This window comes from Hippopotamus amphibius, chromosome 2 (assembly GCF_030028045.1).
Source record: "Hippopotamus amphibius kiboko isolate mHipAmp2 chromosome 2, mHipAmp2.hap2, whole genome shotgun sequence".
Lineage (NCBI taxonomy): Eukaryota > Metazoa > Chordata > Mammalia > Artiodactyla > Hippopotamidae > Hippopotamus > Hippopotamus amphibius.
Window position 1 is genome coordinate 22955426 of NC_080187.1, and position 24393 is coordinate 22979818.

The 24393-nt window shown below is 39.4% G+C and overlaps 2 protein-coding genes across 4 annotated transcripts in view; one reads left to right on the top strand and one right to left on the bottom strand.

Moving 5' to 3' along the window:
• PTGR1 (prostaglandin reductase 1) overlaps nucleotides 1-24393 on the top strand; it is an 82708-nt gene that overhangs the window by 1232 nt on the left and 57083 nt on the right. The gene's annotated exons all lie outside the window — the stretch shown is intronic.
• On the bottom strand, nucleotides 599-24357 carry DNAJC25 (DnaJ heat shock protein family (Hsp40) member C25). Of its 3 annotated transcripts, XR_009051168.1 has the most exons (6): nucleotides 23935-24357; nucleotides 11784-11936; nucleotides 8832-9302; nucleotides 7320-7477; nucleotides 5370-5454; nucleotides 599-3633 (listed from the first exon to the last, which is right to left on the bottom strand). XR_009051168.1 is itself a non-coding variant. In XM_057720097.1 (5 exons), exons 1-4 carry the CDS (start codon nucleotides 24265-24267, stop codon nucleotides 7355-7357), a joined length of 1080 nt encoding a protein of 359 aa, XP_057576080.1. In that variant the 5' UTR covers nucleotides 24268-24357; the 3' UTR covers nucleotides 5365-5454; nucleotides 7320-7354. The 3 variants fall into 3 exon arrangements, 2 of the variants coding, with proteins under 2 accessions (XP_057576080.1, XP_057576079.1); XM_057720097.1 differs by lacking the exon at nucleotides 599-3633 and having other exon boundaries at nucleotides 5365-5454; XM_057720096.1 differs by lacking the exons at nucleotides 599-3633; nucleotides 5370-5454 and having other exon boundaries at nucleotides 7054-7477.

The window sequence follows — 24393 nt, forward strand, 5'->3', positions numbered from 1 at the left end:
AAGAGCAGGCTGCGGGGTAGTGGGCCCCATGGGGTGCCACTCAGCTTCCCATTTAGGACCAAGGCACTCGTTCCCCCACCTGCTGGGAGTAGCAGCAGCTGATGCCTCTCAGCTGAGTCCTTCCGGAAACTGCCCTTGGCCAGAGAGCCACCCCTCCCAGGGTCAGCTCTCGTCCAGTAACTGATGTGGGGTGTATAAAATCTGAACCCCAACCCTCTTCTCAAGTTGCCACAACAGTGAAGGATGATCCCAGCTCCAGAGCTCCCTCTGGGGTCTTCTGAGGCCTTTGTGGCAGCTGCTTCACAGTTCACTTCCTCCCTCTGCCTAATCCCCTATGCCTGGACTCCCCCACAGGCGCTGATTTTGACCCTCCCCAGCAAACTTTCTGCGTGACAATCTCCATCTCAGAGTCTGTTTCTCTGGGGAACCCAAACTAAGACACCCACCCAAACAATATGGACTGAAAGGGGAAGATCAGTTCCCCAAAGGAAAACCAGGATGCTGATACTAGAAAGGGGGCCAGGGGCAGTCAAAAAAAGATATTCTCTTCAACTATTATTCTTTAAAATAATTTTAAAAGTATTTATTTATTTAATTTTTGGGCAGCATTGGGTCTTTGTTGCTTCGTTCGGGCTTTCTCCAGTTGCTGAGAGCGGGGCTACTATTCATTGCAGTGCACGAGCTTCTCATTGCAGTGGCTTCTCTTGTTGAGGAGCATGGGCTCTAGGCACGCAGGCTTCAGTAGTTGTGGCACGAGGGCTTAGTAGTTGTGGCTCAAGGGCTCTAGAACACAGGCTCAGTAGTTGTGGTACATGGGCTTAGTTGCTCCGCAGCATGTGGGATCTCCCTGGACCAGGGCTCGAACCGATGTCCCCTGCATTGGCAGGCAGATTCTTAACCACTGTGCCACCAGGGAATTCCCAAGTATTATTTTTAATGACTGTGTGATATTCCATTGTACAACTGTATCATAATTTATTTACCAATTGCCCTATTATTTAACACTGTGGTGGCCACCTTAAACATACAGCTTTGTGTATGTTTTTTGTTTCCTTAGGATGCATTCTTAAAAGTGGAATTGGTGAATCAAAGAATATAAAGTTTTTAAAACTTTTCCCTCCTTCATCCTCCAGAACGTGGTAGCAATTGCTGTTCCCACCAGAAAGAAGGCTGCCTATTTCTCTGCACCCTCACAATTCAGTATTTTGGTTCTTTATCTCTAACAACCTAATAGATGAAAAATGGTGTCTTAAGTCTTTTAGATGTCTCAACTGTTGAGGCTGAACATTTCTTCTATTCCTTTTTTGAGCTATGTGTTCAGTCTGTGAGGTGTTAAAGAATTTTTCTTACCTCATGACAAGAGCAGATATGCAAATTTTAAAGCCCTCTCCCATGGCAAGTTCCCTCCCCACAAAGAACTTAACGTCGATTCTGGTCAAAAAATAAAAGTATACGTTAGAAACATGACTACACTGGTGACAGAATAGAGAAGCTGTGTGTCAGAAAGACGTGGCAAAGAACTTAGAGCAAAGATATAGACTGGGACGATTAGGAAAAGCTCATCTTAGATGGTGAAACCTAGACCTTGGAAATATGTGTCCTGCAGATGGCAGAGAGGACGAGGGAAAGCATTGTAGTAGGGAGAACAGGGGGCCATGCACATGCAGAATGAATTAGTGAATAAAGAAGGCTCTAGTGAGTAACAGAAGATACAAAGCTGTTAAGACTACAAGTCACAGAAAACCTCAAAAGAAGCAGGAGTTTGCAGCAAACAGCAGGGTAGTCACATGGTAAGACATTTTAGGAATATTAATCTGGGATGAGAATAGAAAATGAACTGAAGCTGGGGAGACAAGATAACTTCAATAATAGTTTTGTCTTTTTGGTGGAGTGGCTGGATCAAGGCCCTAGAGAGGACCATGAAGGTGGGATGGAGAACAAATTCAAAAGACCAAATTAGTAGGACTTCATTGTGGTTCTGAAATGCAAAAGAAAGTGGGCAGAGGCTTCTGAAGCAGAGAATAGCTGAGATCTGATGCCTGTAACAGAAATTAGGAAACAGGACTAGGGAGGGAGGAATGAAGAATAAAGATGAGTTTGGCTTAGGAGAAACTAAGTCTTCAACTGTACTGCTTCGTGCCTCTAAGCTGCTGAAAATGCTTAGTGGCAGATGTTGACGTGGGAGACAGCTACACAGCATAACTACAGCTGAAGAAATGAAATGACCTCTAGATAGGAAAGGCTGCTTTGGGATTGCCCACAGTGAGGGCACACACACGTGTGTGTCAGCCACCAGGTAGCAGTAAAGGTCTAGGAGTGTGCCCCATCTCCCTCCTTCATGCCTGATCACACCCACCGCCCCTGCTTGCCTCTGTATGACTGATTGTGCTCTTCTTGGAGAGGAGTTGTCTGCCTTGGAGGAAACAGCCAGGTTTTAGCATCCAGCCTCCTACAGTGATTCATGGACAGGCAGGCTGGGTGCCACTTGTAACTGAGGGCTGACCATCTGTGTTTTGCTTTATACTTCACCAAAGTCTTCTCATCCATTATTTTTGCATCATGGAACTTCAGATTGGAAACAGACCTTCAGATAAGGTAGTCCGTTCACAATTTTAGAGATGAGGAAACTAAGGCCCACTAAGGAAAGTCACTTGCCTAGTATCACACAAAGTGGGAGTGAGGAAGACAACTTCCATTCTAGAGAAGTCACTGGTCACCTGGAGGACTAGAGTCTGTCCCCACAGATGCAGTTAACTCCAGAGCTCTGAACCATGAGACATGGGGATAAAGTATCCTTTCCTCCTCACCCCAGCTAAAATGCACAGATCACCCATGTATTATTTTAGAGAATTTGTTATTCAATTTTTTCTTGGTTAAGATAAAAACATAAATTTCCACTCTTTCTAAGACTCTCAGTACTTTTTAGAAATGTCAGTGTCCTTGTAAAGACAAACATTTTGTTTCCCTGATATGATCTGTAATTCTTCACTCCTGACATGTTTTTTTCGTCACCCTTTTACTAACAGTAAATTTACGAAGTTATTTTCCCAGAAAAGAAGTGTTAAATCACTCTTCTCCATAAAAATAATGATATAATGGGAAGATGCTTCTGCTACCTTCAGTTTCCTAAAAAAGAAACAGGGAAATACATTAACAACTATATTTAATGTGACAGTATAATGTATCATAAAAAAAATCATTTCACTTCCTTATACCCATTGCGTTATTTTTACAGCTTAAAAATAATGACTCAGGAGTGAAAGGTTCACCAACAGGTTTGTAGATTCAGCTTCTCTGAAAAGATTTTTACAGACTGCTTGAGACTTTGAGAGGCAGTGTGACTTAGGGCTACTTGATGTCCTTTTGAGCCACCGTTCCATTCCAGGCATGCCTCTGTATCTCACTGGAAGTGTCCCTTCAGTAAATGCAGGCCTTGAACTGGAGAGTAGCAGATTATTCTATTCACTCTGAAAGTTCTTTCTTTCCTGAGTTGTCATCTCAGCTGCTTTCACCTTGTACCCCTGGGGCAACAAGGGGCAGGCAGCTGCTTTAGGACACACAATTCCAACCCAAAGGAGCATCACTCTTTCACTCTAGCACAGTACTCTGCACAAAGTTAAGGGATTCAAATACCTATTAAGATAATAAAGAATCAATGGGTTTGTAATCATCACTAAACACTCTATTAGCATGGATTTTAACCAACAAGACTTTCCTGTTCTCTCTGAAGGCAACGGAACTCATTTTTTTGAGCATTAATATATGCCAGCCATGTTATCCCATCTTGTTTATTCTAATAATTCTGTGAAGTAGTTAGTATCCCTACTAACTATTAGAGATGAAAAATGGGGCTCAGAGGTTAACCTGCCCAAAGTCAAGCTATTAGTTGCAGAGCCAGGAACCAAACTTCGGTCTGTGGGGCTGCAAAGCCTAAGCCATTCCACTGCATCCTGCTCACTCTTCTTAAGGTTATAAAAGGAGACACTGTCAAATGGGAGGAAGTTTCTTCATCCCCTAACGAAACTGGAGGAGTCTGCAAAAAATCCCACGTCACTGACCTAAGACACGTGATCCATTCCATACACAACTGTCAGATACTCTGAATCCTTTAAGAAGCTGATTAAAGTTTATGACAAATTATGTAAGCTTTTCACTTACTCATAACATTTCTCAACGGCAGGCAATCTCATCTCCTTCAGACCCCAAACCTATGTAAATCTGCAGGCTTATAGCTTTCTAAATCCTGACCATCTAAAAGGGTCCCCTCATTTCACAGATGAGGAAACCAGAAAGGTTACGTTTGTTTAGCAAATTTTATTTAGTTATTAGGGTCTAGATTTGGCCTCAGGCCATATTTAAATGTGAGGACTATCACATTTCGTAAATAAAATTAATTATAATTCATCTGTACACGACTATTTCGTATCAATACCAATTCATCTGCCTCAAGTGCACAGTTATAGCTCAACAGAGACCATGGCTGATTTAAGTAGCTAGACCTGTTCATACTAATGTCTAATAAAAGCCACTTCTCTTTAATTTCCACAGAACTTTCAGTTTGGGGCCGGCACACTTGTTCATAATACTAATTGAATGTAGCTTAGCAGCTGGCTTCCACACAAGGGAAATATTTCCAGGGTGTGGGTGTTAAAAGTTTACTGCCATTCCAGTCCAAAAAATAAACAAAAAAGAATCTCAAAGGAAATAAACCACGACTTTTCTAAACATATTCAGTAGTACTAAAATAGTTGTTAATTCTGTAAACTGAACTAATTTTTCATGTAACATTTTAAATTTTTGTATACCACTTGTAGTGTTTAAAATTCTATTCATGGCCCCTACTTGATAGATGTGTTATGAAACTGCAACCAGGATTTGTAGATCCTGGAGAATTCATAAAGAAATAACACCCATGAGGGAAGGGTCAGTTTTGGAAACTGCTCTGAGGGTATCTGACACGAGTGTAGCCCTAAGGGTAATTTTAGCACAGATCTCAATTATATGAAGTGATAATAAACAGAAAGCAATAAGCAGCTATGCTCTATAAACCCCTGAATTCCAAGCAAAAAGGAAATGGTGAGAGCCCTAAAATGAAGCATAAGAAAAATTTCTAACTATGCTGGGGTTCTGGGATCCCCTACCCAGGATTCTTCTCCATGTGTTTCCAAAATGGAGACGCTTTGGGGGTTTTGGTGGGGGGTGGGCAGAGTACGGAGATAGCAAAGATACCCAGAATACGTGAATGACACTTGTGATGCAACTAACTGCCCTTCCTTTCCTCCAGGATTCTGAAGCATAAAGCCATTTTGTTGAGGGAGGGGGAGAGAAGAATCATAATCCTTCCATCAAGGAGAGTCCATTCATCTTACCCATGCAATAGCCATGATTCCAAAAGACCGACCAAACTTTTACCAAGTGAGCAGGCTGCCAGCAGCAATTCCAGAAATGAGATTTCTATATACAGAGAGAAATACATCAATCTAGCATATATGCAAAATAATATCCAAAGATACATTGTTTTTATCAGCCAGCCTTTATGAATGCTAACATATTCAGTCCTCTTATTTTTCCTTATCACTACGTCTTTTTAAAAATACAGTTAATCATAAATTTATTTGAAACTTCAACAGAAGGGCAAGTGCCTACATTTCTTGCTGGTCTTTGTAACATATGGTACGTAATTATGTTCTTAGATGATGATACTGTTGTGTGTAAATGTATGATAGCACATTCACTGAGACAGGGATTACTGACTCTACAGACAACCACAGCGTCTTTAAAAGGCATTCATCTATGGTTAAGAGTTGGGCATTTGGGAGTTGAAACATAGCTTTCTATAATTTAGCGCTGTAACTTCTCCACCCTCCCAAAAAAGAATGGACACACAAAACACTTTCATCTAAAGTTTACAAAATGTAAATAATATATAATTTCAAAATTTTAAAGCTGCAAAAGGACCTTAGTGATAATCTGGTCAAACGCCTCCCCTAATTTTCTAATGAGATACTTGAGGCCCTCACTCACAGACTAAATAATCCACCTCAGGTCTTTTGCTATATGAGCAGGGATGGAACTCTTCCTTCCTGCATCTCTGTATGTATCACATATTTGGGCTGAGCTCTTGAAAGGACTAGTGTACTTTGAGTAGAAACAGACTCAGCATATCTACTATGCTATACTTTTATGATGCATCTTTAAAAATTATATAATACAAAAGCAATATGTTAATCTTTGACTTAAAATGTTATGCCAACAAACTTGTGATATATCTCAACCGTCATAATATGATGGACTGAGATATGTCTTTTAACAGGAGTATTGATTCACTACCATGAACGTGTTTCGATACTTTGCTGCAGTATCATACTTGATTTAGTCAAATTATGTGTGAATTACTTTCACTTCAACACGTATAAAACATTTACATTTCATTGTTTGATAGAACAGCACACAGCCATGCACCTCTTCTTTCTGGTTTAAATGCATGTAAATAGGCTCACATAAAATGGATTTTTCACTACTCGACTTCGTAATACATGAATTTTCCATCACACTATTTCTGCTCTATCATTTTTTTTTTTAAATTGAAGTGGGGTAAGAAAGCAATACTGTGGTACAAAAGACCTTCTTACAAGGTCCTTTCTGGAGAAATGTTTGAGAATACAGTTATAGTCCTACAATGACTGTAATCAAGATCGTCCTATAAGGACATGAAGGTAGATTCACTCTCCTGGAGAGTTTCTGATCTTAGTAAGAATATTATAACTGGGGGGAGATATTATAAAGACAGTCCAGCAGAAGACTCTCCTAGAGAGATATTTTGAACATGTCAATCCTGTAATGACTGTCATAAAAGATGACATGATAGTTGAATCATTTTGCTGAAGAAGTTTGTGTCTAGAAAGACAATAATGTAATTAAATGCTATTAAAATTTTTTATGTTTTGTGAAAATATTAGAGGCCACGAAAGCAGGAAAATGTAGCACTATGACAAAGAATAAGGAAACACTTTTGAAGAATAAACACTTAACACATAAAAATTTTAAATGGTATCTAATAAATTTTCATGTCAAATTTCTTAACTAAACATATAAAGTTTTTAAATGGCAACTAATAAATCTTCATGTCAAATCTTTTAACAAAATCCACAAATTGATTATAAAAATTGAACAAACATAAATGTCTTAGGTATAAAGTTTGAAGGGAAAGTTTAAATTTCTGCATTATTCTGTTTAATCAAATACTTGAGGAATTTTAGTTACTTCTGAGGAGCAGTTGATACATTTCTAAAATAATTCAGTTATGAAAATAGTATCACAATTAAGGTCTGGTCGAGTAGCATTCCAGCAATCTTCAGTCATCCACAAACGTTAACCGTCCAGGCCCTTCATTCTTCATCCATCTCCTGTATCTCTTCCATCTAGGGTCGTTAGCCAATCTTTTCTTAAGTTCTTCTTCTTGTTCTTGTCTGTAGACCTATAAATATAAATAACACAAGTTGACTTTACAATCCAAAGAGAAACACTTGTCATTAGCTTTATGGCATGTTTGTATTTTTCAAATATAACTTACTAAGCAATTAAGCACTTTAACATTCGGTGTTAAATAAAAAAGAACAATTTGTGAAAGAACTAGTAATTTTTTTTTCGCTGATTTCTGTAACCTGTAAATACATTCTTTTCCTCTGTGAAATCATATATAAGCTGAGTTTAAAGGGTTTAAACATTTCCTCTCTACAATGTCCAATATTAAAGAATCAACACTTTATTTTTTTAACGTGGTACTCTGTAAATTTGACGGATGACTTCCAATATTTGTTGATCTTAACCAAAGAACAAAGTGACCTTATAAATACATGTCTCCAAACTGAACTTACAACTACTTTTATCGTCAAAGATAATTATTGTTTTTTCAAAATATTTGTAACTAAAGTTCCCAAAGAAGGTTAAATAAACCATAGAGATTAAGAACAAAGAACATCTTTCATTTCTATAACCTTTCGTGGATGTCAGTTGAAGCTAAAAGGACAACTTTTCATAACCAATTTCACAGCCATATCAAATTTCAGAAAGAAATTATTTTGCTTCCAAATTTTCAGGAAGTAACAACTAAGATAACCTCATGTAATATGATAATTCAGCCCAGGACAGCACTCTATAACAGACACAGTTTATTGTATAGTAGGCTGCTTAAACTACTTAAAAGTGAAAACTTTTCAAATAATTTAGGAGCTACCATATTACCTTCAGTTTTTATGTTCTTTATAAGTAGGCTGAATGTATCTACTTGCCAAATCATTCTGGCAATTCATAGTAAGTTAAGTTACTTAAATACAATTCAGACCGAAACTTTACTTTCAGTAAAATCAATATAGGACGCCACTTATAAAAAGAAATGTCTATGAAATTAAAAAAAAAAGTATATCTCAGAATCCTTAAGAACCACAAAGATTAAAAAAACAAAACATGATTACAAGAAAATGGAGAAGACCAAAATTTAGTTAGCACAATTAACAGAAAGTTGTGACACCCCTGCAAATATACATATCCTCCCACCACAGTTTAACGCAACAAATTAGACCATTCTTTAAATTTTTAGCATTAGTAAATTAAAGTATTTGAAGTTCATTATTTAAAAAGACAAATTACAGGTTAAAAACCCACTATTCCACTACTAAATATAGTCACACTGTCAACAAAAGTAAGATCTGTATCCATATTTAACTCTTTGATTTCAGAAATTTGAGCACACTTCTGTGACCCCCGTCATACGCCTAGTTTTGAGTTGGTGAGGAAGGTAACAGTTAAATCACAGCAGAGCAATTACTCACCTCATAATTCTCCTTTATCCAAAGCTCCCGTTTAAGAAAAGTTTCTTTCTGATGATCTTCTAGACTATCAAACTGAGACTTTGACATCTTCATAGATTTACGTATGATATATAGTCTTTCTTCTTCCCCATATTCTTTGCCTTTGATGTTAAAATTATAGATCCACCGGCAATACCAGACTATATATGAGCACAGGTGAAAAGGAGCTAGGAGAATTTGAAACAGGAGAAGGTCACGGATCTGGGGTTTCTGATAGCCTCCCTTTATATCTATTTTACTTTTTATAATGTTCTTTATGATGTTCTCCTCCTCGTCACGAATTTCCTCTTTGGACTTTTTGTTTCTGCCCTTCTCTTTGGCTTTTCTCAGCAATCCCTGCTGCTTGGCAATCTCCATGGCTTGGATACGGTACTTGGGCACTGTGGCCAGGTAGCTGATTGCCTTGTCATAGCTGTTCCACCAGCTGAAAAACTAGAATATTTAACAAGGAAAAACGGGTCATTTTTATGATCAAAATTCATCTTGGTGAACACAATCCCCACCCCCCACCCCCAACATTCTGATTAAAAACAGGGACCTAGCTAGTGGGAAGCTGCTGTATAACAAAGGGAGATCAACTTGATGATGGGTGATGCCTTAGAGGGCCAGGACAGGGAGGGTGGGAGGGAGGGGATATGGGGATATATGTATAACTACAGCTGATTCACTTTGGTGTACCTCAAAAGCTGCTAGAAAAGTGTAAAGCAATTATACTCCAATAAAGAGCTTAAAAAAAAATAGAACTACCATATGACCCAGCATTCCCACACCTGGGCATATACCCTGAGGGGGGTAAAAAAAACAGGGACCTCAAAAATCTTACTCTGTAAGTTACAGATACAGTTGAATAATGCCCATGTGGACATGGGATCTCCGGGCCCGATAAGTCAGATAAGCCCTGAGCTGAGCCATAAAGTCGCTGATTCTGTACAGGAGACACCCAGGATCAGAGGATGGATGGGTGGAATCATAGCACGCCTGCTGATTTCACATCTTTACCATTTACTCTTCCCTAGATCACAGTTAAGAAATCCCTGGTGTACCCCCGAAAAATTAAAAAATAAAAAAATAAAGAAATAAAGAAATCCCTACTCGCTCTCTCTTTATTTTAAGGTTGTAATCTACTTACTGGAGGAAGAATGAAGTGGCAAAACTAGCTGGTGAGGAGTTTCTTTCAAAATAAAAATTCACAGAGTATAGACTCAGGCAACTATATTTATCTCTTTCCTAAACCATCTGCGCATACCACAGTAATGCTCATCATGTTCTGAACTGAAAGATTCAAACATGTTTGAACTCTTATTTGGACAGGAAAACATTAAATCACTTCATAAATATATTCAACCACAAAGGGTTTTATTATCAGAAAAAGTCCTACTCTTCATATAGTACCTCCACACATTTCAGCTATTTTACTGAATAAATACGGCAGTTACACCAATAATATCCTAAAATATTATAGTAGCAATCTATGAGGAATAGCAAAAAAAAAAAAAAAAAAAGTGCCTAGAGTATTACACTATCTAAAACAGAAAAGTAAAATTGCCCTTCCTCTTTCTGTTGAAAAGGCAATACTACAAAAGCTGATACATATTAAATATACAATTCAATACGAATTCTTTTGTCATAAAAACTGAATTTCATTTCTGGGAATTAAACTGGAGAAGTAATTTTGAAACTAGCAAATTGCTTCATTCTAGTCACTTGACTTATTTTCCTTCTAGAGGAGGATATGAAAAGTGTGATTAGTTGAGGAATAATAGTAGGGAAAACTCATTCCAGGCTATACTTATATTTCTGTGATATTTTAAAACAACATAAAAAAGTTACTATAGTACTTTTAGTCTATTTAAAAGTGGTTTTCAACCTGAGCAGGAGTGCCGTTAGCTATCCCATGAAAATGTGTGAGACACTTTTGTTTGTTACAGTGATGGCAAGGACTACACTCCTGGCATTGTGTGGGTAGGTGCCAGGACTTGTTAGGCCATATTAAGGAGTTCAGAATTTTCCCCAAGTTTAATGGGAAATCATTGAAGTCCTATGAAAGTAGTTTAGTCCTTGAACAACTCGGTGGGGGGCCTCACCTGCTGCAAAACCTGAGTGTAACTTTTAGTCAGCCCTCCATATACATGGTTCCTCCCTATTCTCCAATTCAGCCAACCTCAGGTTGTGTCATCCTGTAGTGCTGTACCACATTTACTGAGAAGAATCTGCGTATAAGTGGACCCATGCAGTTCAAACCCATGTTGTTCAAGGGTCACCAGTAAATGATATGATCTAGTTGACATTCACTCTGGCTGTTATATGGAAAATACTCTAGAGAGGGCAATGAGAAAAAGATCTGAGTTTTTGTTTGTTTTTAGTAGTTATATACAGTAAGTCCCCTACATACAAACCTTCAAGTTGTGAACTTTCAAAGATGTGAACGTGTGTGCCGCCCCATATGCCAGCTGCTGTACTGTACTACTGTACTTTTCAAGGTATTGTACTGTCAGATTAAAAGTGTTTTCTTTATTTCTTTTGTTTTTTATGTACATATTATTTGTGTGAAAAGTATTATAAACCTATTACAGTACAGTACTATACAGCCGATTGTGTTAGCTGGGTACCTAGGCTAATTTTGTTGGACTTAACGAACAAATTGGATTTATAAACATGCTCCTGGAACGGAACTCATTCGTGTGTAGGGGACTTACTGTAATGACATTCATGATGTCTTAGATTTCCTGCCAACAAAGATTCCAATACTATCAATTGGTTAAATAAATATTTTTGTAATATAAAAAATTAATTAATTTCAACTGGAACTAAAATTCTACAAAAAGGTACTCTTAGTTCCGTTTTAATGATGAACAGTAGCATACATGCACTCCTGCACATGCATATAAAATACACACACCCATCAATACACACCTGAAACACTGAAATAGCGCACACACTGACCAAAATCACAACTCTCACATCCACTTTAGGGGCTAAGCGCCTGCTGTAGTAGTGGTAGTAGTGGCTGTAGTATTCTTCTGGGTGATCCAGCATGTAATCATAATCTTTTCGAGTTTCTTCATCCTGTAAAATAACAAGACATCCAGTTTCATAGGAAAGCTCATAAAATGGCCTTAGTTAACAATCTGTTAAAGTCAGATCTAGAATTTTATAATTATGTAATCTGAATAAAAGTACAAACTGTCAAAATCAAAAAATTCCCCATAATTCTTCAAAGGCTCACACAAATTTGTGTCCAGAACTTTAATAGTAGGTGTAAAGCATAATAAAAAAAATTTCCTCAAGTTCCTGAGTACTATTAGTCCTCCTGGGAAAAACAGAAACACTTCAGTAGCAATGAACTATGCCTTTTTAGCCAGTGCTGTGGTGCTAATAAAGATGTCGCCGTGTTCTTTTAATTTAAGAATATGTTGACACCTACTCTCAGTAGGTGAACTGTTGATAGAAAAAAAGAATGTTTATCTCTGTTGTATATATTCACAGTCATTTCCCAACCTTGTATAGAGGCTTTCTTTGGAAAGCAACGATTAAGACAACAAGAAAGTAGGCGAAACCAGTCTGTGCCCTCAAAATTGAATTATGTTCATCTCAAGGAAACACTGAGACATCAGTGCAGTATAATGGTCAAAGTCTAGCTTTGTGACACTGGGCAAAAATTTTAGTGTCTCTGAGACTCACTCTTCTTCACTTGTAAAATAGATATTAGTAGCTGCCCTACTAATTTTACAGGGTTGTTTTGAATATCAAATGACATATATTGTACAAAAACATGTTAAAAATATGCAGTACTTTACTATTATAACACATTTCCACAGTCCAGTTCATAAACAAGGTAATATATAGCTCTTTCTTAATCATGCAAACGTGTTGAAAAAATTATAGCATTCTGAAATGCTGCTCAAATGTTCACAAATAAAACATTTCTTAAAACCTTCTCTAATTTTAATCAGTTTCTAACAGGTTCAAATGCCAATCTTTTACTGAGCTACATAGGTTGAAAAGCTATTAAACTAGGTTATGCTTTGCTTTTTTTTATGACACAGGAAACCAATTTTTCAGCTTGTCTTGTTTCCAAAAAATGTTAAAGACTAAAACCACGGCAAATTCTTTACTCTCTGTAAACGAGTACAACAGAAACCATATGAAAACAAAAATCTTTTTTTAACCTAGATGGTTTCTTTCTAAGATAAATTAATTATTCAACATTCATAAAGTTGCAGATTATTAGCTAAACCATTTCAAAATCTACACTTAGTGCTTCGTTACCACAGAGGCGCTGGGGTCTGTTCAGGGCCTCCTCCTGAAATCCTCCAATATGCAGTTTCTTACACTTAAAATAATAAGTTAGCTAATGACAAAATCTTTCCTGTACCCATTAAAATCATTACATATTTTCTGTTAAGAATTCTGAATTTGAATGAGCACATACTCACTAACAGTTCTTACATTCATTACATTGAAAATATTGTTAACCTCTGACCAGAGTCTGAAGCTAGAGGTAGTGGTATCTAGCATAATTAGACTTAAGTACATTTAAAGTCTATTCCCTGGCACTATATGAAGGGCCAATATGAGAATCGTCTGTCATATAAGGAAAGCTGAGCTCAGGCTGAAGTTATTTTCAAATTCACTCCTTGTATGTTCTCTTCCATCAGAAAAGATTTTCTCGGGAGTTCCCTGATGGCCTAGTGGTTAGGATTCCGGGTTGGGGAACTGATATCCCACAAGCTGCACACCACATGCCTCAATTGTCAGTCCATTGTTTCTTCTATCAGCCATCATCATATTCTAGAGCTTCTAACCTAAAGAGGGTAAAACATTACAGGTCATACCGGTAGCTCTGAAGACTAAAGCCTATGTCCCTTGATGTGTCTCATTTTGAGTACTTCAAGACATCCTTCGAGAATTTTTCCATTCTCCCTCCATCTTTTGCTTTTTGGGCTAATTTTATAGATATGCTCTACTCTTGGCTTGAATTCATTGCCTTTTAAACTCAGCCTCCCAGTCTTGGCAGATGATTTTTGAAATGTATTTCTTCAAACAAAATTCTTCTCCTTGGTCCAACCAGATTACAAGTAGTTTTGAAACTGCCCCCCTGAGATGAGGTTCCTGCAGTCCTCCAGCATCTCTATCTCTGCAGAGCCCTTTGCCCAGTCTGACTGTACTCCTCCTAGTTGAGGTATACAGCAAGATCTGTGTGTGTCACTGAAATCTGCTCTGTGAATGTCATGCATCTAGCGGCTATTCTCTCTTCTTTGGTCTCTTATCTTAGTGAAGGTCACAATCCACAGAATGCAGATATCCTTCTTCAAGCATTTCACCCATATCTTCCCCCAGAGTCACCATCTTCTCACTGGTCCCTAGATTTGTGACTTCATCAAGTCCAGAACTTCATTAACAGGATGGTCAGCTAATGCTACAGCACCAGCAACTCCAGAATTTATATTACCTTATGTCTGGCCTCTCTGCTGTAACCAGAACCTGTGGGGTCTATTCAGGGCCCTCTATTATGAGTCCTCAAACTACCTCATCCCCATAAACGGTTTCCCCATCAAGTCTGACTTCTCTTAGAATTGTTTCCTTTCCTTGGGGCCACCATAATTTCATGACCCTGTTTTGGTCATGATTAGAGACAAGAAAGTCTGTGATCTCCTTGTTATAGTATCTATTTAGCCACAATATTCTTTCTTTAATGGGTTTCTAGCTTTCTCTCTAGAATGAATAAAATGGATTTTAGGCTGAGGCATGCATAATACACTTTACAAGGTTGTTCAAGGTTGGCACAAATAGAAGAGTTAGGGATTCTCAACAATCTAAGTCAAAATCCTACTCTTCAGTAGCCTACTAAGTTTAGAATCAACCTAATAAGAACACAGGACAGCAGGAATATTAGCAAAAAAGAAAAGACTGGACCCAATTAGAGAGTTTCACATACATTCTTATTTTAATACCATATATTTATTTTTTCTTCTACCCATCTTGGGACTAAAGTAGCCTCACAGTTTTTCTGTTTGTTCTCTCCAGTGCTTCCCAGTGTCTAGTGAGGTAAGTTCAATTTTCCTTGTCACGCAACATAGCCTCCATAACTGGCCCAAATTTACCTGCTTAGCAACATCTCATCACCCTCCCTTCTTTTGCTCACAGCAAACATTCAGATAGGAATTTCTGGAATTTGGTGTGTTCTTCAAGTACAGCACGCTCTTTTATCTTTTATTATCTATGTCTGAACAGATAATTCACTGTAACTCAAATGCCCATCCCTTTCTTCCAACCTCATGAGCTCCTATTAATCCTTTAGCATGTAAACATTAGTAGACAGATTTAGAACACTCTTATTACACTTACTACCTTTTTATTATAGCACTTATCACATTGTAATCATCAGTTTTTTTCTTTTCCTTGAATGAGAACTTCTAGAAGGCAGGTAGGGTGATTCATTAATCTCTGTATATCCAAGGCCTAGCACAGTGCCTGGCATTCAATAAATATCATTTCAAAACTGAATGAAATTTTGTAAAGGCTCTCCCTCACTACAGACACCTCTCCAGCCACACAGGTCTCCATCTCACCAGGAAGGCGGGACAGGTGATTATGTCCCAAAAACTTGGGCTTGGCAGAAATGACTGCCTCATTTCACAGCTTATGAAGATATACTAATGTGGCTAAAATAGCTTAAACCTTAAAACAGTGTAATATCTTACCTTTCAATAAGGTAGTACTTTTTCTTTCAGCAATTTTGTGGATCTTAAGGTCCCAGGGTCAGGAGATTCCAACTTCTTTCCAAAACCAAAACCTTTATACTTGTTTCTTCCTCCTCTCTGTCCTGAGCCTTGACAAGCAGGGCAATAAGCTCCTTGCTTCTAATCTCTACAGGAAAAAATGGTGCTTCTGCTGGTGTCCACTCCACTCCCAATCCTCTTGGGCATATGCAGGAGGACTGGAACATAACCACCAATATCTAGGTCAAAAGTGAACAAGAGGAAACCCACAAGCAAAAAAAGCGCTGAATCCTTCCTTCTCTTATGGAAATGATCATTCCCCCCTCCCCAGAGGCAAAAATATATTATGTTCTTGTCCTTGAAAGAAATAACGAATTGTTTGATCCCAATAAACATAAATTGCAATAATTTGATATTGCAGCCAGTTTCACATTAAAATTTTCGATTACACAAATAATAGAAACCATATAGGATGGTAAAGGCCAAGAATCAATAATATATGAAAATATAGTAATAGTTTGTTCATTCTTTTATATATATATATATATATCTCAATTGTATTTTTTAAGAGAAATACACACACAAATGATCCTTTAAGAAAATAACATCTGTTCTCCTAAATTTTTTCCAAGCCATTACATTCTGCTAAAGAGGAAGAAGGTTAACTGCTCTGAGTTTTCATTTCTCTTCCTCTTCCCTGCCTACCAGTCACTCATGCAACTATCTTCTCATACGTCTTCTCTTAGTCTGCATGTGGTCACAGCAACTTCCATCACTTGCAGTATCACCTATATACCATATACGAGTGACACACAGACCTGTTTTTCCTGCTTCTCCTATTTTCAGATATCTCCTGAACATTTCCTAAATGTAACATAAATATCTCAAATTCAACATGCTCAAAATCCAAATCTGTTCCTGTCTCAGTTAACAGTATCACCATCTACTTGGCTACCTGAGCTTTAAAAAAACCTTACTTATTTTCAGTTTAGCAAATAGTTATGCAGGGCATTAAGCCATGTGCTGAACCCAAAGGAGGATAAAAAGACAAATAAAATAAGGTCCCAGCCTCAAGAACTCTCCCATCTACAAAAAGAATCTAGCAAGCAAGAAAAGCACAATTCCATGTGCTAAGGACTGACTAACTCTGCCTGAGACTACCAGTAATGGGATTCACAGAGGACATGAAATGAGTGCTAGATCTTGAAAAGCAAATTAAGATGTGGTAAAATTTGTTCCAGGCAAGGGGAACAGCAAGTGTCAAGGTACAGAAGCATCAGTGAATAGAACAGATTCAGTGAAGCTTAAGCACTGGGGAAGTTTAGGGAAGAAAGGAGTAGTAAATGTGGCCAGGAAGACAGGTTTGGATAAGAACTGTGGGGGATCTTATATGTCATGCTACAGTGTTAGGGTGTTACTCTCTGTGCTATTCAAACATAACACGTTTTCAAGTGTGAGAATAATAAATGGCATTGAGTAGAAGTATATATTTTTGGAAGATAACTCTGATAGTATTGTAAAGAATGGAATGAGGGAGAAACAGATTTTAGAGACTAAGAAGTAGAACAAATGGGACTTAGTGATTAAAGGGGTATAGGAATCAATCATGTTGATTGATTGTTCAGCATGATAGTGTTTCTAATTATAGTCACTGTGAGAACCATGCTATTCTAAGAATAAAGGAAGAGGACAGCAAGTGTAGAGAAGATGCGGCGGAAAATTGTGGGAGATTTTGAAATGGGGAGGGAAAAAAATTACTGGATAGCTTTTCAATACCTGGAGCCTCCAGGGATCATCTATTCCTATTGAAGGGGTGTGCCTTTATTTGCCTTTGAAAAGTCTGTTTTAACTTTGTAGAGAGAGAAGTAACTTGTGGAAAATTGGAAGGAATGCAAATAATTCTTGTTCACAGACAAATTGTGTCCAGTGGAATTAAGGCAACTGATAACTGCCTTGTCAAACTGTCATACTGACCTATATTAGAGGCATTTCAGCACTCCTTGTCTTGACTGTGAAGTGTGTGGCACTTTTTCTCTTTTGAACCAGTTTTAATATCTTACTGGTTCCCTCATTTATTAATCAGTTAAATAAAATCTTTGACACATGTTCATTTTGTATTTGTACTAGAGTCATCCTCTTTTAAAATTTATGCTTTAACAAAGATAACAGGATTGGTTTTCATGTAAAATTTGGGTACCTGTGCTACAAAATGAGAGACAACTGAAAAATATGAACGTAGAGAATGCACAGATTTCAGGGTTGTCAAGGATGTAGTTGAGTTTCATCAGGAAGAGCTTAGAAAATAAAAAGAAAAGAGTACCCAAACAACAGGACTCAAAGAAAATACAATGTTTAAGGTGAAGGCAAAGGAAAAGAAGACTATACAGACTGAAAGAAATGGCTAGAAAGCTCAGAGAAAGGGGAGAGAATTACCTCAAAGGAATCAAGGGAGAACAGCTTAAAGAACTACATGGTTAACATCAAATGCCACAAATACTTCCAAAACGAAGAGCAGCCCTCCGATCTGAATCATTGTTCATCTTAGGAAGAACAGTTCCAGAACGTATGCTGATACACGTCAGGCCCCTCCAAATTTAAACTTTCATTTAAACTGTCAATGACAGGGGGACAAGAAAGTAAGGATAGCCAACAATGAAGGAAGAAGGAAAATGTGACTGTAGCTTTAAAAGAAGCAAAATTAAGGAATGAGAAATGAACCAACTAAGAGATTCTCAAGTTACCACAGAGGAATGATGAGATTCCAGAAGACTAAGGTGGAAATAAAATGAGTTCAGTCAAGAATACCTTCCTGCCTTCCCCAACCCATCCTCGATATTGTTCCCAGAACTTTCTTTCTGAAACAAACATCAGATTGTGTTACTTATCCACTTTAAAACCTCTGGTAACTCTTCAACAAAGTTCACTACATAAAGTTCACATGCCTGAACACAGCTTAAAGGGTCGATCCCAAACTCGTTCCATTCTCCTGAAACATTCTCCCTACCATGCACCTGACAGGCTTCTAACCCAGAAATAGCAGATCCCCTACAATCTCTAAAAATTCAGTAAGGGTCTCTGTGCTGTGACTATCTCGAAATATTCTGTTTATCCATGATAAATCTGCACAAGCAAAATTAAAATGTCAAGTGCTTAGTTTCTGGCTAGAATTATATCAACTCAGTAGTTTTTGTGTTACTCAAAAGCTCTGATGAGTTGTTGATAACATCATGTGTCAGGTAGTCACAGCACTAGATTTAAACACATCTGGTGTATAATCAACCTTGGCCATGAGTAGGGAATAACAGGTGAAATTAAGGGATGAGTGAAAAATAAACAACACGTATGGGTTCACAGCAGAAATAGCAATGTGGCACATAAGGTACAACCTATGGGAGGGTCCATGGGAGGTCAGTTTAACATGTCATCTTTTCTTCTTCTGGGCCCATGGGAGGACAGTTTAACATGTCATCTCTTCCACAAAACCCAGACAAGGCCCCCCAAATTTACAAGTGTTCCATGGAGTCATGACCAATCAGAGTTGGCACGTGAAATGAAAGTTATCTGCCATCCAGCTTACTTAGCCTGGCTGTTTATCAGCATCACCACTGGAATAGAAATTGACATGGTTTCTATTATTTCTATGAATACCCAGTTATTATGAATGACTGATTAAAATCTTGATCAATGCTGGAAAAGAAAAATAGTAACACCAATAAGTGCAGTTAAATTTTTCCTCGAAAACAGAGTCCCTGGGAAAAGCGTAAGAAAGTGATCCTATATCTCATTCCTGGAACATGCCTTGCACACTCATGACTCCGTGTTTTCGCTGATCAAGATTTTTCTCTTGATCATCAAGAAAGGTCCCTCCACGGTCAACCTTGGTGACTGTTCTAGATCCAGATCAAAGAGTACATTCTTCTCCAAGAAATAATTGTGTCCTCTCAGTGCTGCAATATAATCTACATGTTTTTCTTATATAACTTAAATAAATAATAACCAAACAATGAGTATCTGTCTCCTTGTTATATTAAAAACTTAAAGGCAGGAACTGTGCCTTTTCCATTGTTATGGTCTCCTCCCGCAGCACTTATGTCAGTACCAGTTAGAGAAAGGGTTGATTAAGAGAATACACAAAGGGAGAACAATAAACAGTAACATAACAGGGCAGGGAGGTCAGAATCCCCTTTCTGCCAAATCATTCTTAAGTGCTAAAGCCCTGCCACATCAACCAGACTGATAAAAAGAAACTGATGTGTTCCTGTAACTTCCCTGCCAAGAGAAGGCTGGAGCAGAAGGCTCTCTCTACACATCCCTTCAACTTATCAGATAACCTGCATGCCAGCAATACCTCCAAGACCTTTTCTATGTTCTTCTCTTGTGATCGTGCAAAATGCTGTCAAACTCTACCATTTTCTACCATCTATAGTTTTTCTAAGTGCATCCTTACCACCTGTTCCCTCATCTGCTTATTTCTATGCCATCCTTCTCACTTTTATCTAATTCATCCTGTTCTTAGGTATATTCAAAAATGATTAATGTTCTCACTTAAAAACCCTGAGAAAATAATTTCTCCTTAAAACAGAAGTGTAATTTTTCTCTCATGCAGGAATTTTTCATTCATACCTATCCAATCTACTTTATCTGTACCACTCTTTAAAACTACAATTAATTGGGGGTAGAATTCGAAAGTAGGCGTCACATACGATGTCCAAACGCCTGAAATCCACCTTCAATTTCCATCCTAACTGAATCTATCTCCAGATAGGAGTTTTTATTTATCAAGCATTCATTATCTATGTGCCAGACACTGTGCTAGGTGCCACGGATATACATGCAAAAATGAGGTTTAGTGGAGAGGGGAGAAGGGCTACTCAGTATTTACAGTGCAGTGTGATAAGTGCTGTATCCACATAAAAAGATCCAACGTTGACACAGTGAGAGTCTGTTTACTCAACTTCCAAAGTCCATGAGTCCCTGAATCCCCAGTAGTCAAATCCACTAAATAGTTATTTCACCATCTTAACTCATATTATGAAACAAATATAAAGCAGTATGTGAAATCATAATGGTTTCAAGTTCTGCTGAGATCTGGAGGTTTAAGTTATTTGAGAACATGAACTAAGCATGACTTGGTAAAAGCATCTGACAAGTCCCTTTGTCTTCCATTTTTACCCATCCTTTTTCTGGTTTTTCTCAATCTCTCTATTCACAGGTAGAATCTCTGTTGCTATAAAAACAATGACCAACTGTGATAACATCTCCTTGTCTGACCAACTGTATTTAAATCACATTAGTATCCTTATTTTTTAACAATCCCATCTAAAAAACTCTCTCTCTCAAAGAGGCATTTCTTTAACCAAGACAACTTCAGAGTCATAAAGCCAATATATCTTACACAAATGTAATTTTCATCTTGGTGATTCAGAGATGCTTGGTTGTTATAAGTTCTGATGGCGCACCACTATAAGGTTATAATGAGGATATAATATAGCTTCTTATATCATATATGTTAAAAATGTTAAGAGACTTGAGCAGACCAAGAATAAGAAGAAGGTTATCAAAAAATTATGGGGAGAGAAAAAAGGCTCCTGGCTCCAATAAATTTATAACGAAATTATTTCAGATTTCACAAAAGAAACAATTTCTGTTACATACACTGTTTCAGAGATGGAATCTACCTGGGCATTCTACAAAGCAAATACAGAATCAACTTTTTTTCCCTTCACATGCCAGCAATAACTGAACATGGCTGTGAAGGAGGACACAGTCTCCCCAAGGCCCTCCCTCCTTTTCGGCTCTCACAGGGTTTATTGCTATTCTTTACGGACAAATATATAGCGTATAGCAAAAAGAGCAAGTAGAAATGAAATGTGGTCCCAGGTCTGCAGTTGCTGCCCCCATGAGATGATACATGGAATTCCAGGCAGGCTTCTGGAACTCATCAACTTCTCCCACTATTCTCTCTGACCTGATAGCAGTAAAGGCCAGGTGGACCTATTATCCCTCACAAGCCATCCTTCCAGTCTGTGGATATAAACCAAGCAAAACAGTGGTTACATCCCTGTTGCCTCAAGGGGATCACCCCAATTTATCACATCTCTGCATTACCCAGAAAGGATACCTTCTGGCAACTTTCTCACAGTTCTCCATTATGACAGCAATAAAATCAGACCACAGTTTGTTTTTAATAACTTCTTTCACACACTGGCAAGTCCAAGTCCTTTTCCTTATTCCAGGAGAGGGCATCTGCAGTGAAGGCTTTTAAAAAGTTTCTGAAGGTGTTCCACTTGGAAGTGGAATGCCTGTCTATCTCTATAAATTTAACATGGGAGTTTTCATAGAGCTCAGCTAGGTCTGTTTTGCAAGGGTCCAACTAACCCCAGACACCCCTTTTCTCTCAGATAATTTACATTCTCCTGCAGTAATAATGAGTGGGGTTGGGGAAACTATAGAACACTCTCACTCTCTCCATCAGTGCAATTCCAATTCTAGTTTCCTGTTTGGAGGCATGTGCAGGCAGCTACCACAAAACTGTCCCAATCAATGGTAAAAGTGTTACTTTCTCCAGACATATTAGTTTTTAACTGCCTCAAAGTTACTTGTTCTTGAGTGGACAAATTATTTTATCAAGGTTTTTATTAGCTGACAAATCAGTGCTAAACTTGTAGAAACATTTAGAGGCAACTATTACGGAGCCACCAGATCAGCCTCTGAATTTGTCTCTTCAGGAAAATGGCAAGACTAATATTTAGAGTCCTGGGATTCCTCCCAGCCAGATTTTCTGTAGTCTCTATTTCTTGGCACTTGTCTTCAAGGCTCTTACTATCATGTTCACCATTTCCATGCCAAGTCTACCCATCTCCAACCCCGGCAAAAGGCAACAGCCACAGTGTTTCTGCTGCCTCTCTTCTGAAGTTCTCCAGCTGCCCAGTGCTCCCTTATGTGCCACGAGGGCTTTGGAGGACCAGTGGCAGGCCTTCTGGCTCCTTGTCTGGACCAGTAACTTTCTTCAGTGCAGAAAAACACACTGGAGCTTCAGGTGCTGGGCTGCCCTGGATGAAGTTCTTTCCCATCCTTCTGAGGCCTTTCCTCAGTCACTCTTTATCTTAAATAATAGGCAACCAAGTCCTCTGGCCTCAGCACTTTACCAAACCCCCACCCATTCCTCAATTAATTACCAATAAAAATTACAATTTCACCAATGCTGGTGAGAATTTAGTGAATTTTTATGACTCCGTATTGTCCAAACTGCTCTGGAAAGTAAGCCATTTCCTTGCCTCACTATTTTCAACTCTGGAAATCTAACCTGGAAAAATAATCCATGGTTAAGTTATAGTATACCCACTCGAAGCAGTCATTAAAAGCAGACACTACAGCAACAGCAACATGGAAAACTGCCTCAAAAAGAAAAAAAGGAAGAAAAAAAAAGGCTAGAAAAAAGTACCCTACAACTGCAACTGCTGTTGCATTAGCATGATGGGGCCCTTGAAGCAGTAACACTTCCACCAAATATGATTTGCACTTTGTGATTTCTTATGGTTTGCTTTTTTGCAGCAGTAGAAGAAAACAGGATCAGGCTAAATCTCCCCATCCCCACAAGACACAATAAAACCTTCGTCAAATGACTACACATATATTCACAAAATATTTCCTACTAGAAATAACAGTCTTGAAACCCGCGTCATTGAGCACCTATTTGCAGGTCCTATATAGGGGGTTTCTCATTTATCATTTAATCCTCATAATAACCCGTTGAGCAGGTATCATGGCCTTAATTGTGCATATGAAGAAACAGGTACTCTGACATATTAAGTCACTATCCAAGGTCACACAGGGGTGTCAGAGTCAAGAGGCAAACTTGCGACGTTCTTAAGTGTTTTTCTGGATCCTTAAACCCAAGCTAAATGTCCACAATTAATACCATCCCCAGAAACCAAGTTTCTGTCATGTCAAGTTCGGGCGATGGCACTGTGGCTGGAGACCTTTACTGTGTCCTATCACAGATCTTGGTAATAATGATCACCCTGCTTTCCGAGAGAATGCTCCACGTTATTAAAACACTTTCACTAAATTGTTAAGAAGGCCCAAGCCTTGCATGAAAGAGACTGTCACAAAAAGGAGGGGGCTGGCTGCCCCCCAAGCCCGCGCGGGTTCCCATCTGTGTCAGCGGGCCGTACGGGCGCTCTCCCGTGCGAACGCGCGAGCATCCTGAGGGCGGTGGCGGTGGCGGCGGCCGGCGCCGCAGTCCCGGGGAGCCTCGCTCCACCGGCCAGGGGCCGAGGGGGCCGCGCCGCGCGCCTCGCCGGCGGGTCCTCGCAGCCCATCCGCTCCGCCAGCCTTACCTTCAGCGTCTCGTAGGCGGTGGCCACCAGCAGGAAGGCCTCCTCGGCGCTCTGCGGCGTCCGCCCGGGGCCCTCGTCGCCGGGCTCGGGCCGGTAGCGGTCGGGGTGGTAGCGCCGGGCCAGCTGGCGGTAGGCCCGCGCGATCTCCGCCTTGCCCGCCGCGCGGCTCACGCCCAGCACCTCGTAGCAGTCCCGCGCGCCGCAGTACAGCCCTTCCACCAGCGCCCCCGCGGGCCGCGCCAGCAGCGGCGCCAGCAGCAGGGGCGGCAGCAGCACCAACCACTGCCGGCCGGCAGCCCCGGCGCCCCGGCGCGGAGCGATCGGCGTCGCCATCCCCGGTGGGCCACGGCTCCGCTGGCCCGGCCGCACCCCGGCGCTCTCGGCGGAGCTCGCGGCTGGGCGGTGGGGCCCGGATCCACGTCAGCACGCGGCGCCTCCGCGCAGGCGCACCGGGCGCGG

What these genes read in the sequence shown, in the direction of transcription:
- DNAJC25 (XM_057720097.1), bottom strand. Translation starts at nt 24,267, where the DNA reads ATGGCGACGCCGATCGCTCCGCGCCGGGGCGCCGGGGCTGCCGGCCGG. An exon ending in GCGCTATTTCAGTGTTTCAG is followed by an intron (nt 9,303 to 11,783) that starts GTGTGTATTGAT and finishes TAAATATTCTAG; the next exon opens with TTTTTCAGCTGGTGGAACAG. An exon ending in GGATAAAGGAGAATTATGAG is followed by an intron (nt 7,478 to 8,831) that starts GTGAGTAATTGC and finishes TTATATTTATAG; the next exon opens with GTCTACAGACAAGAACAAGA.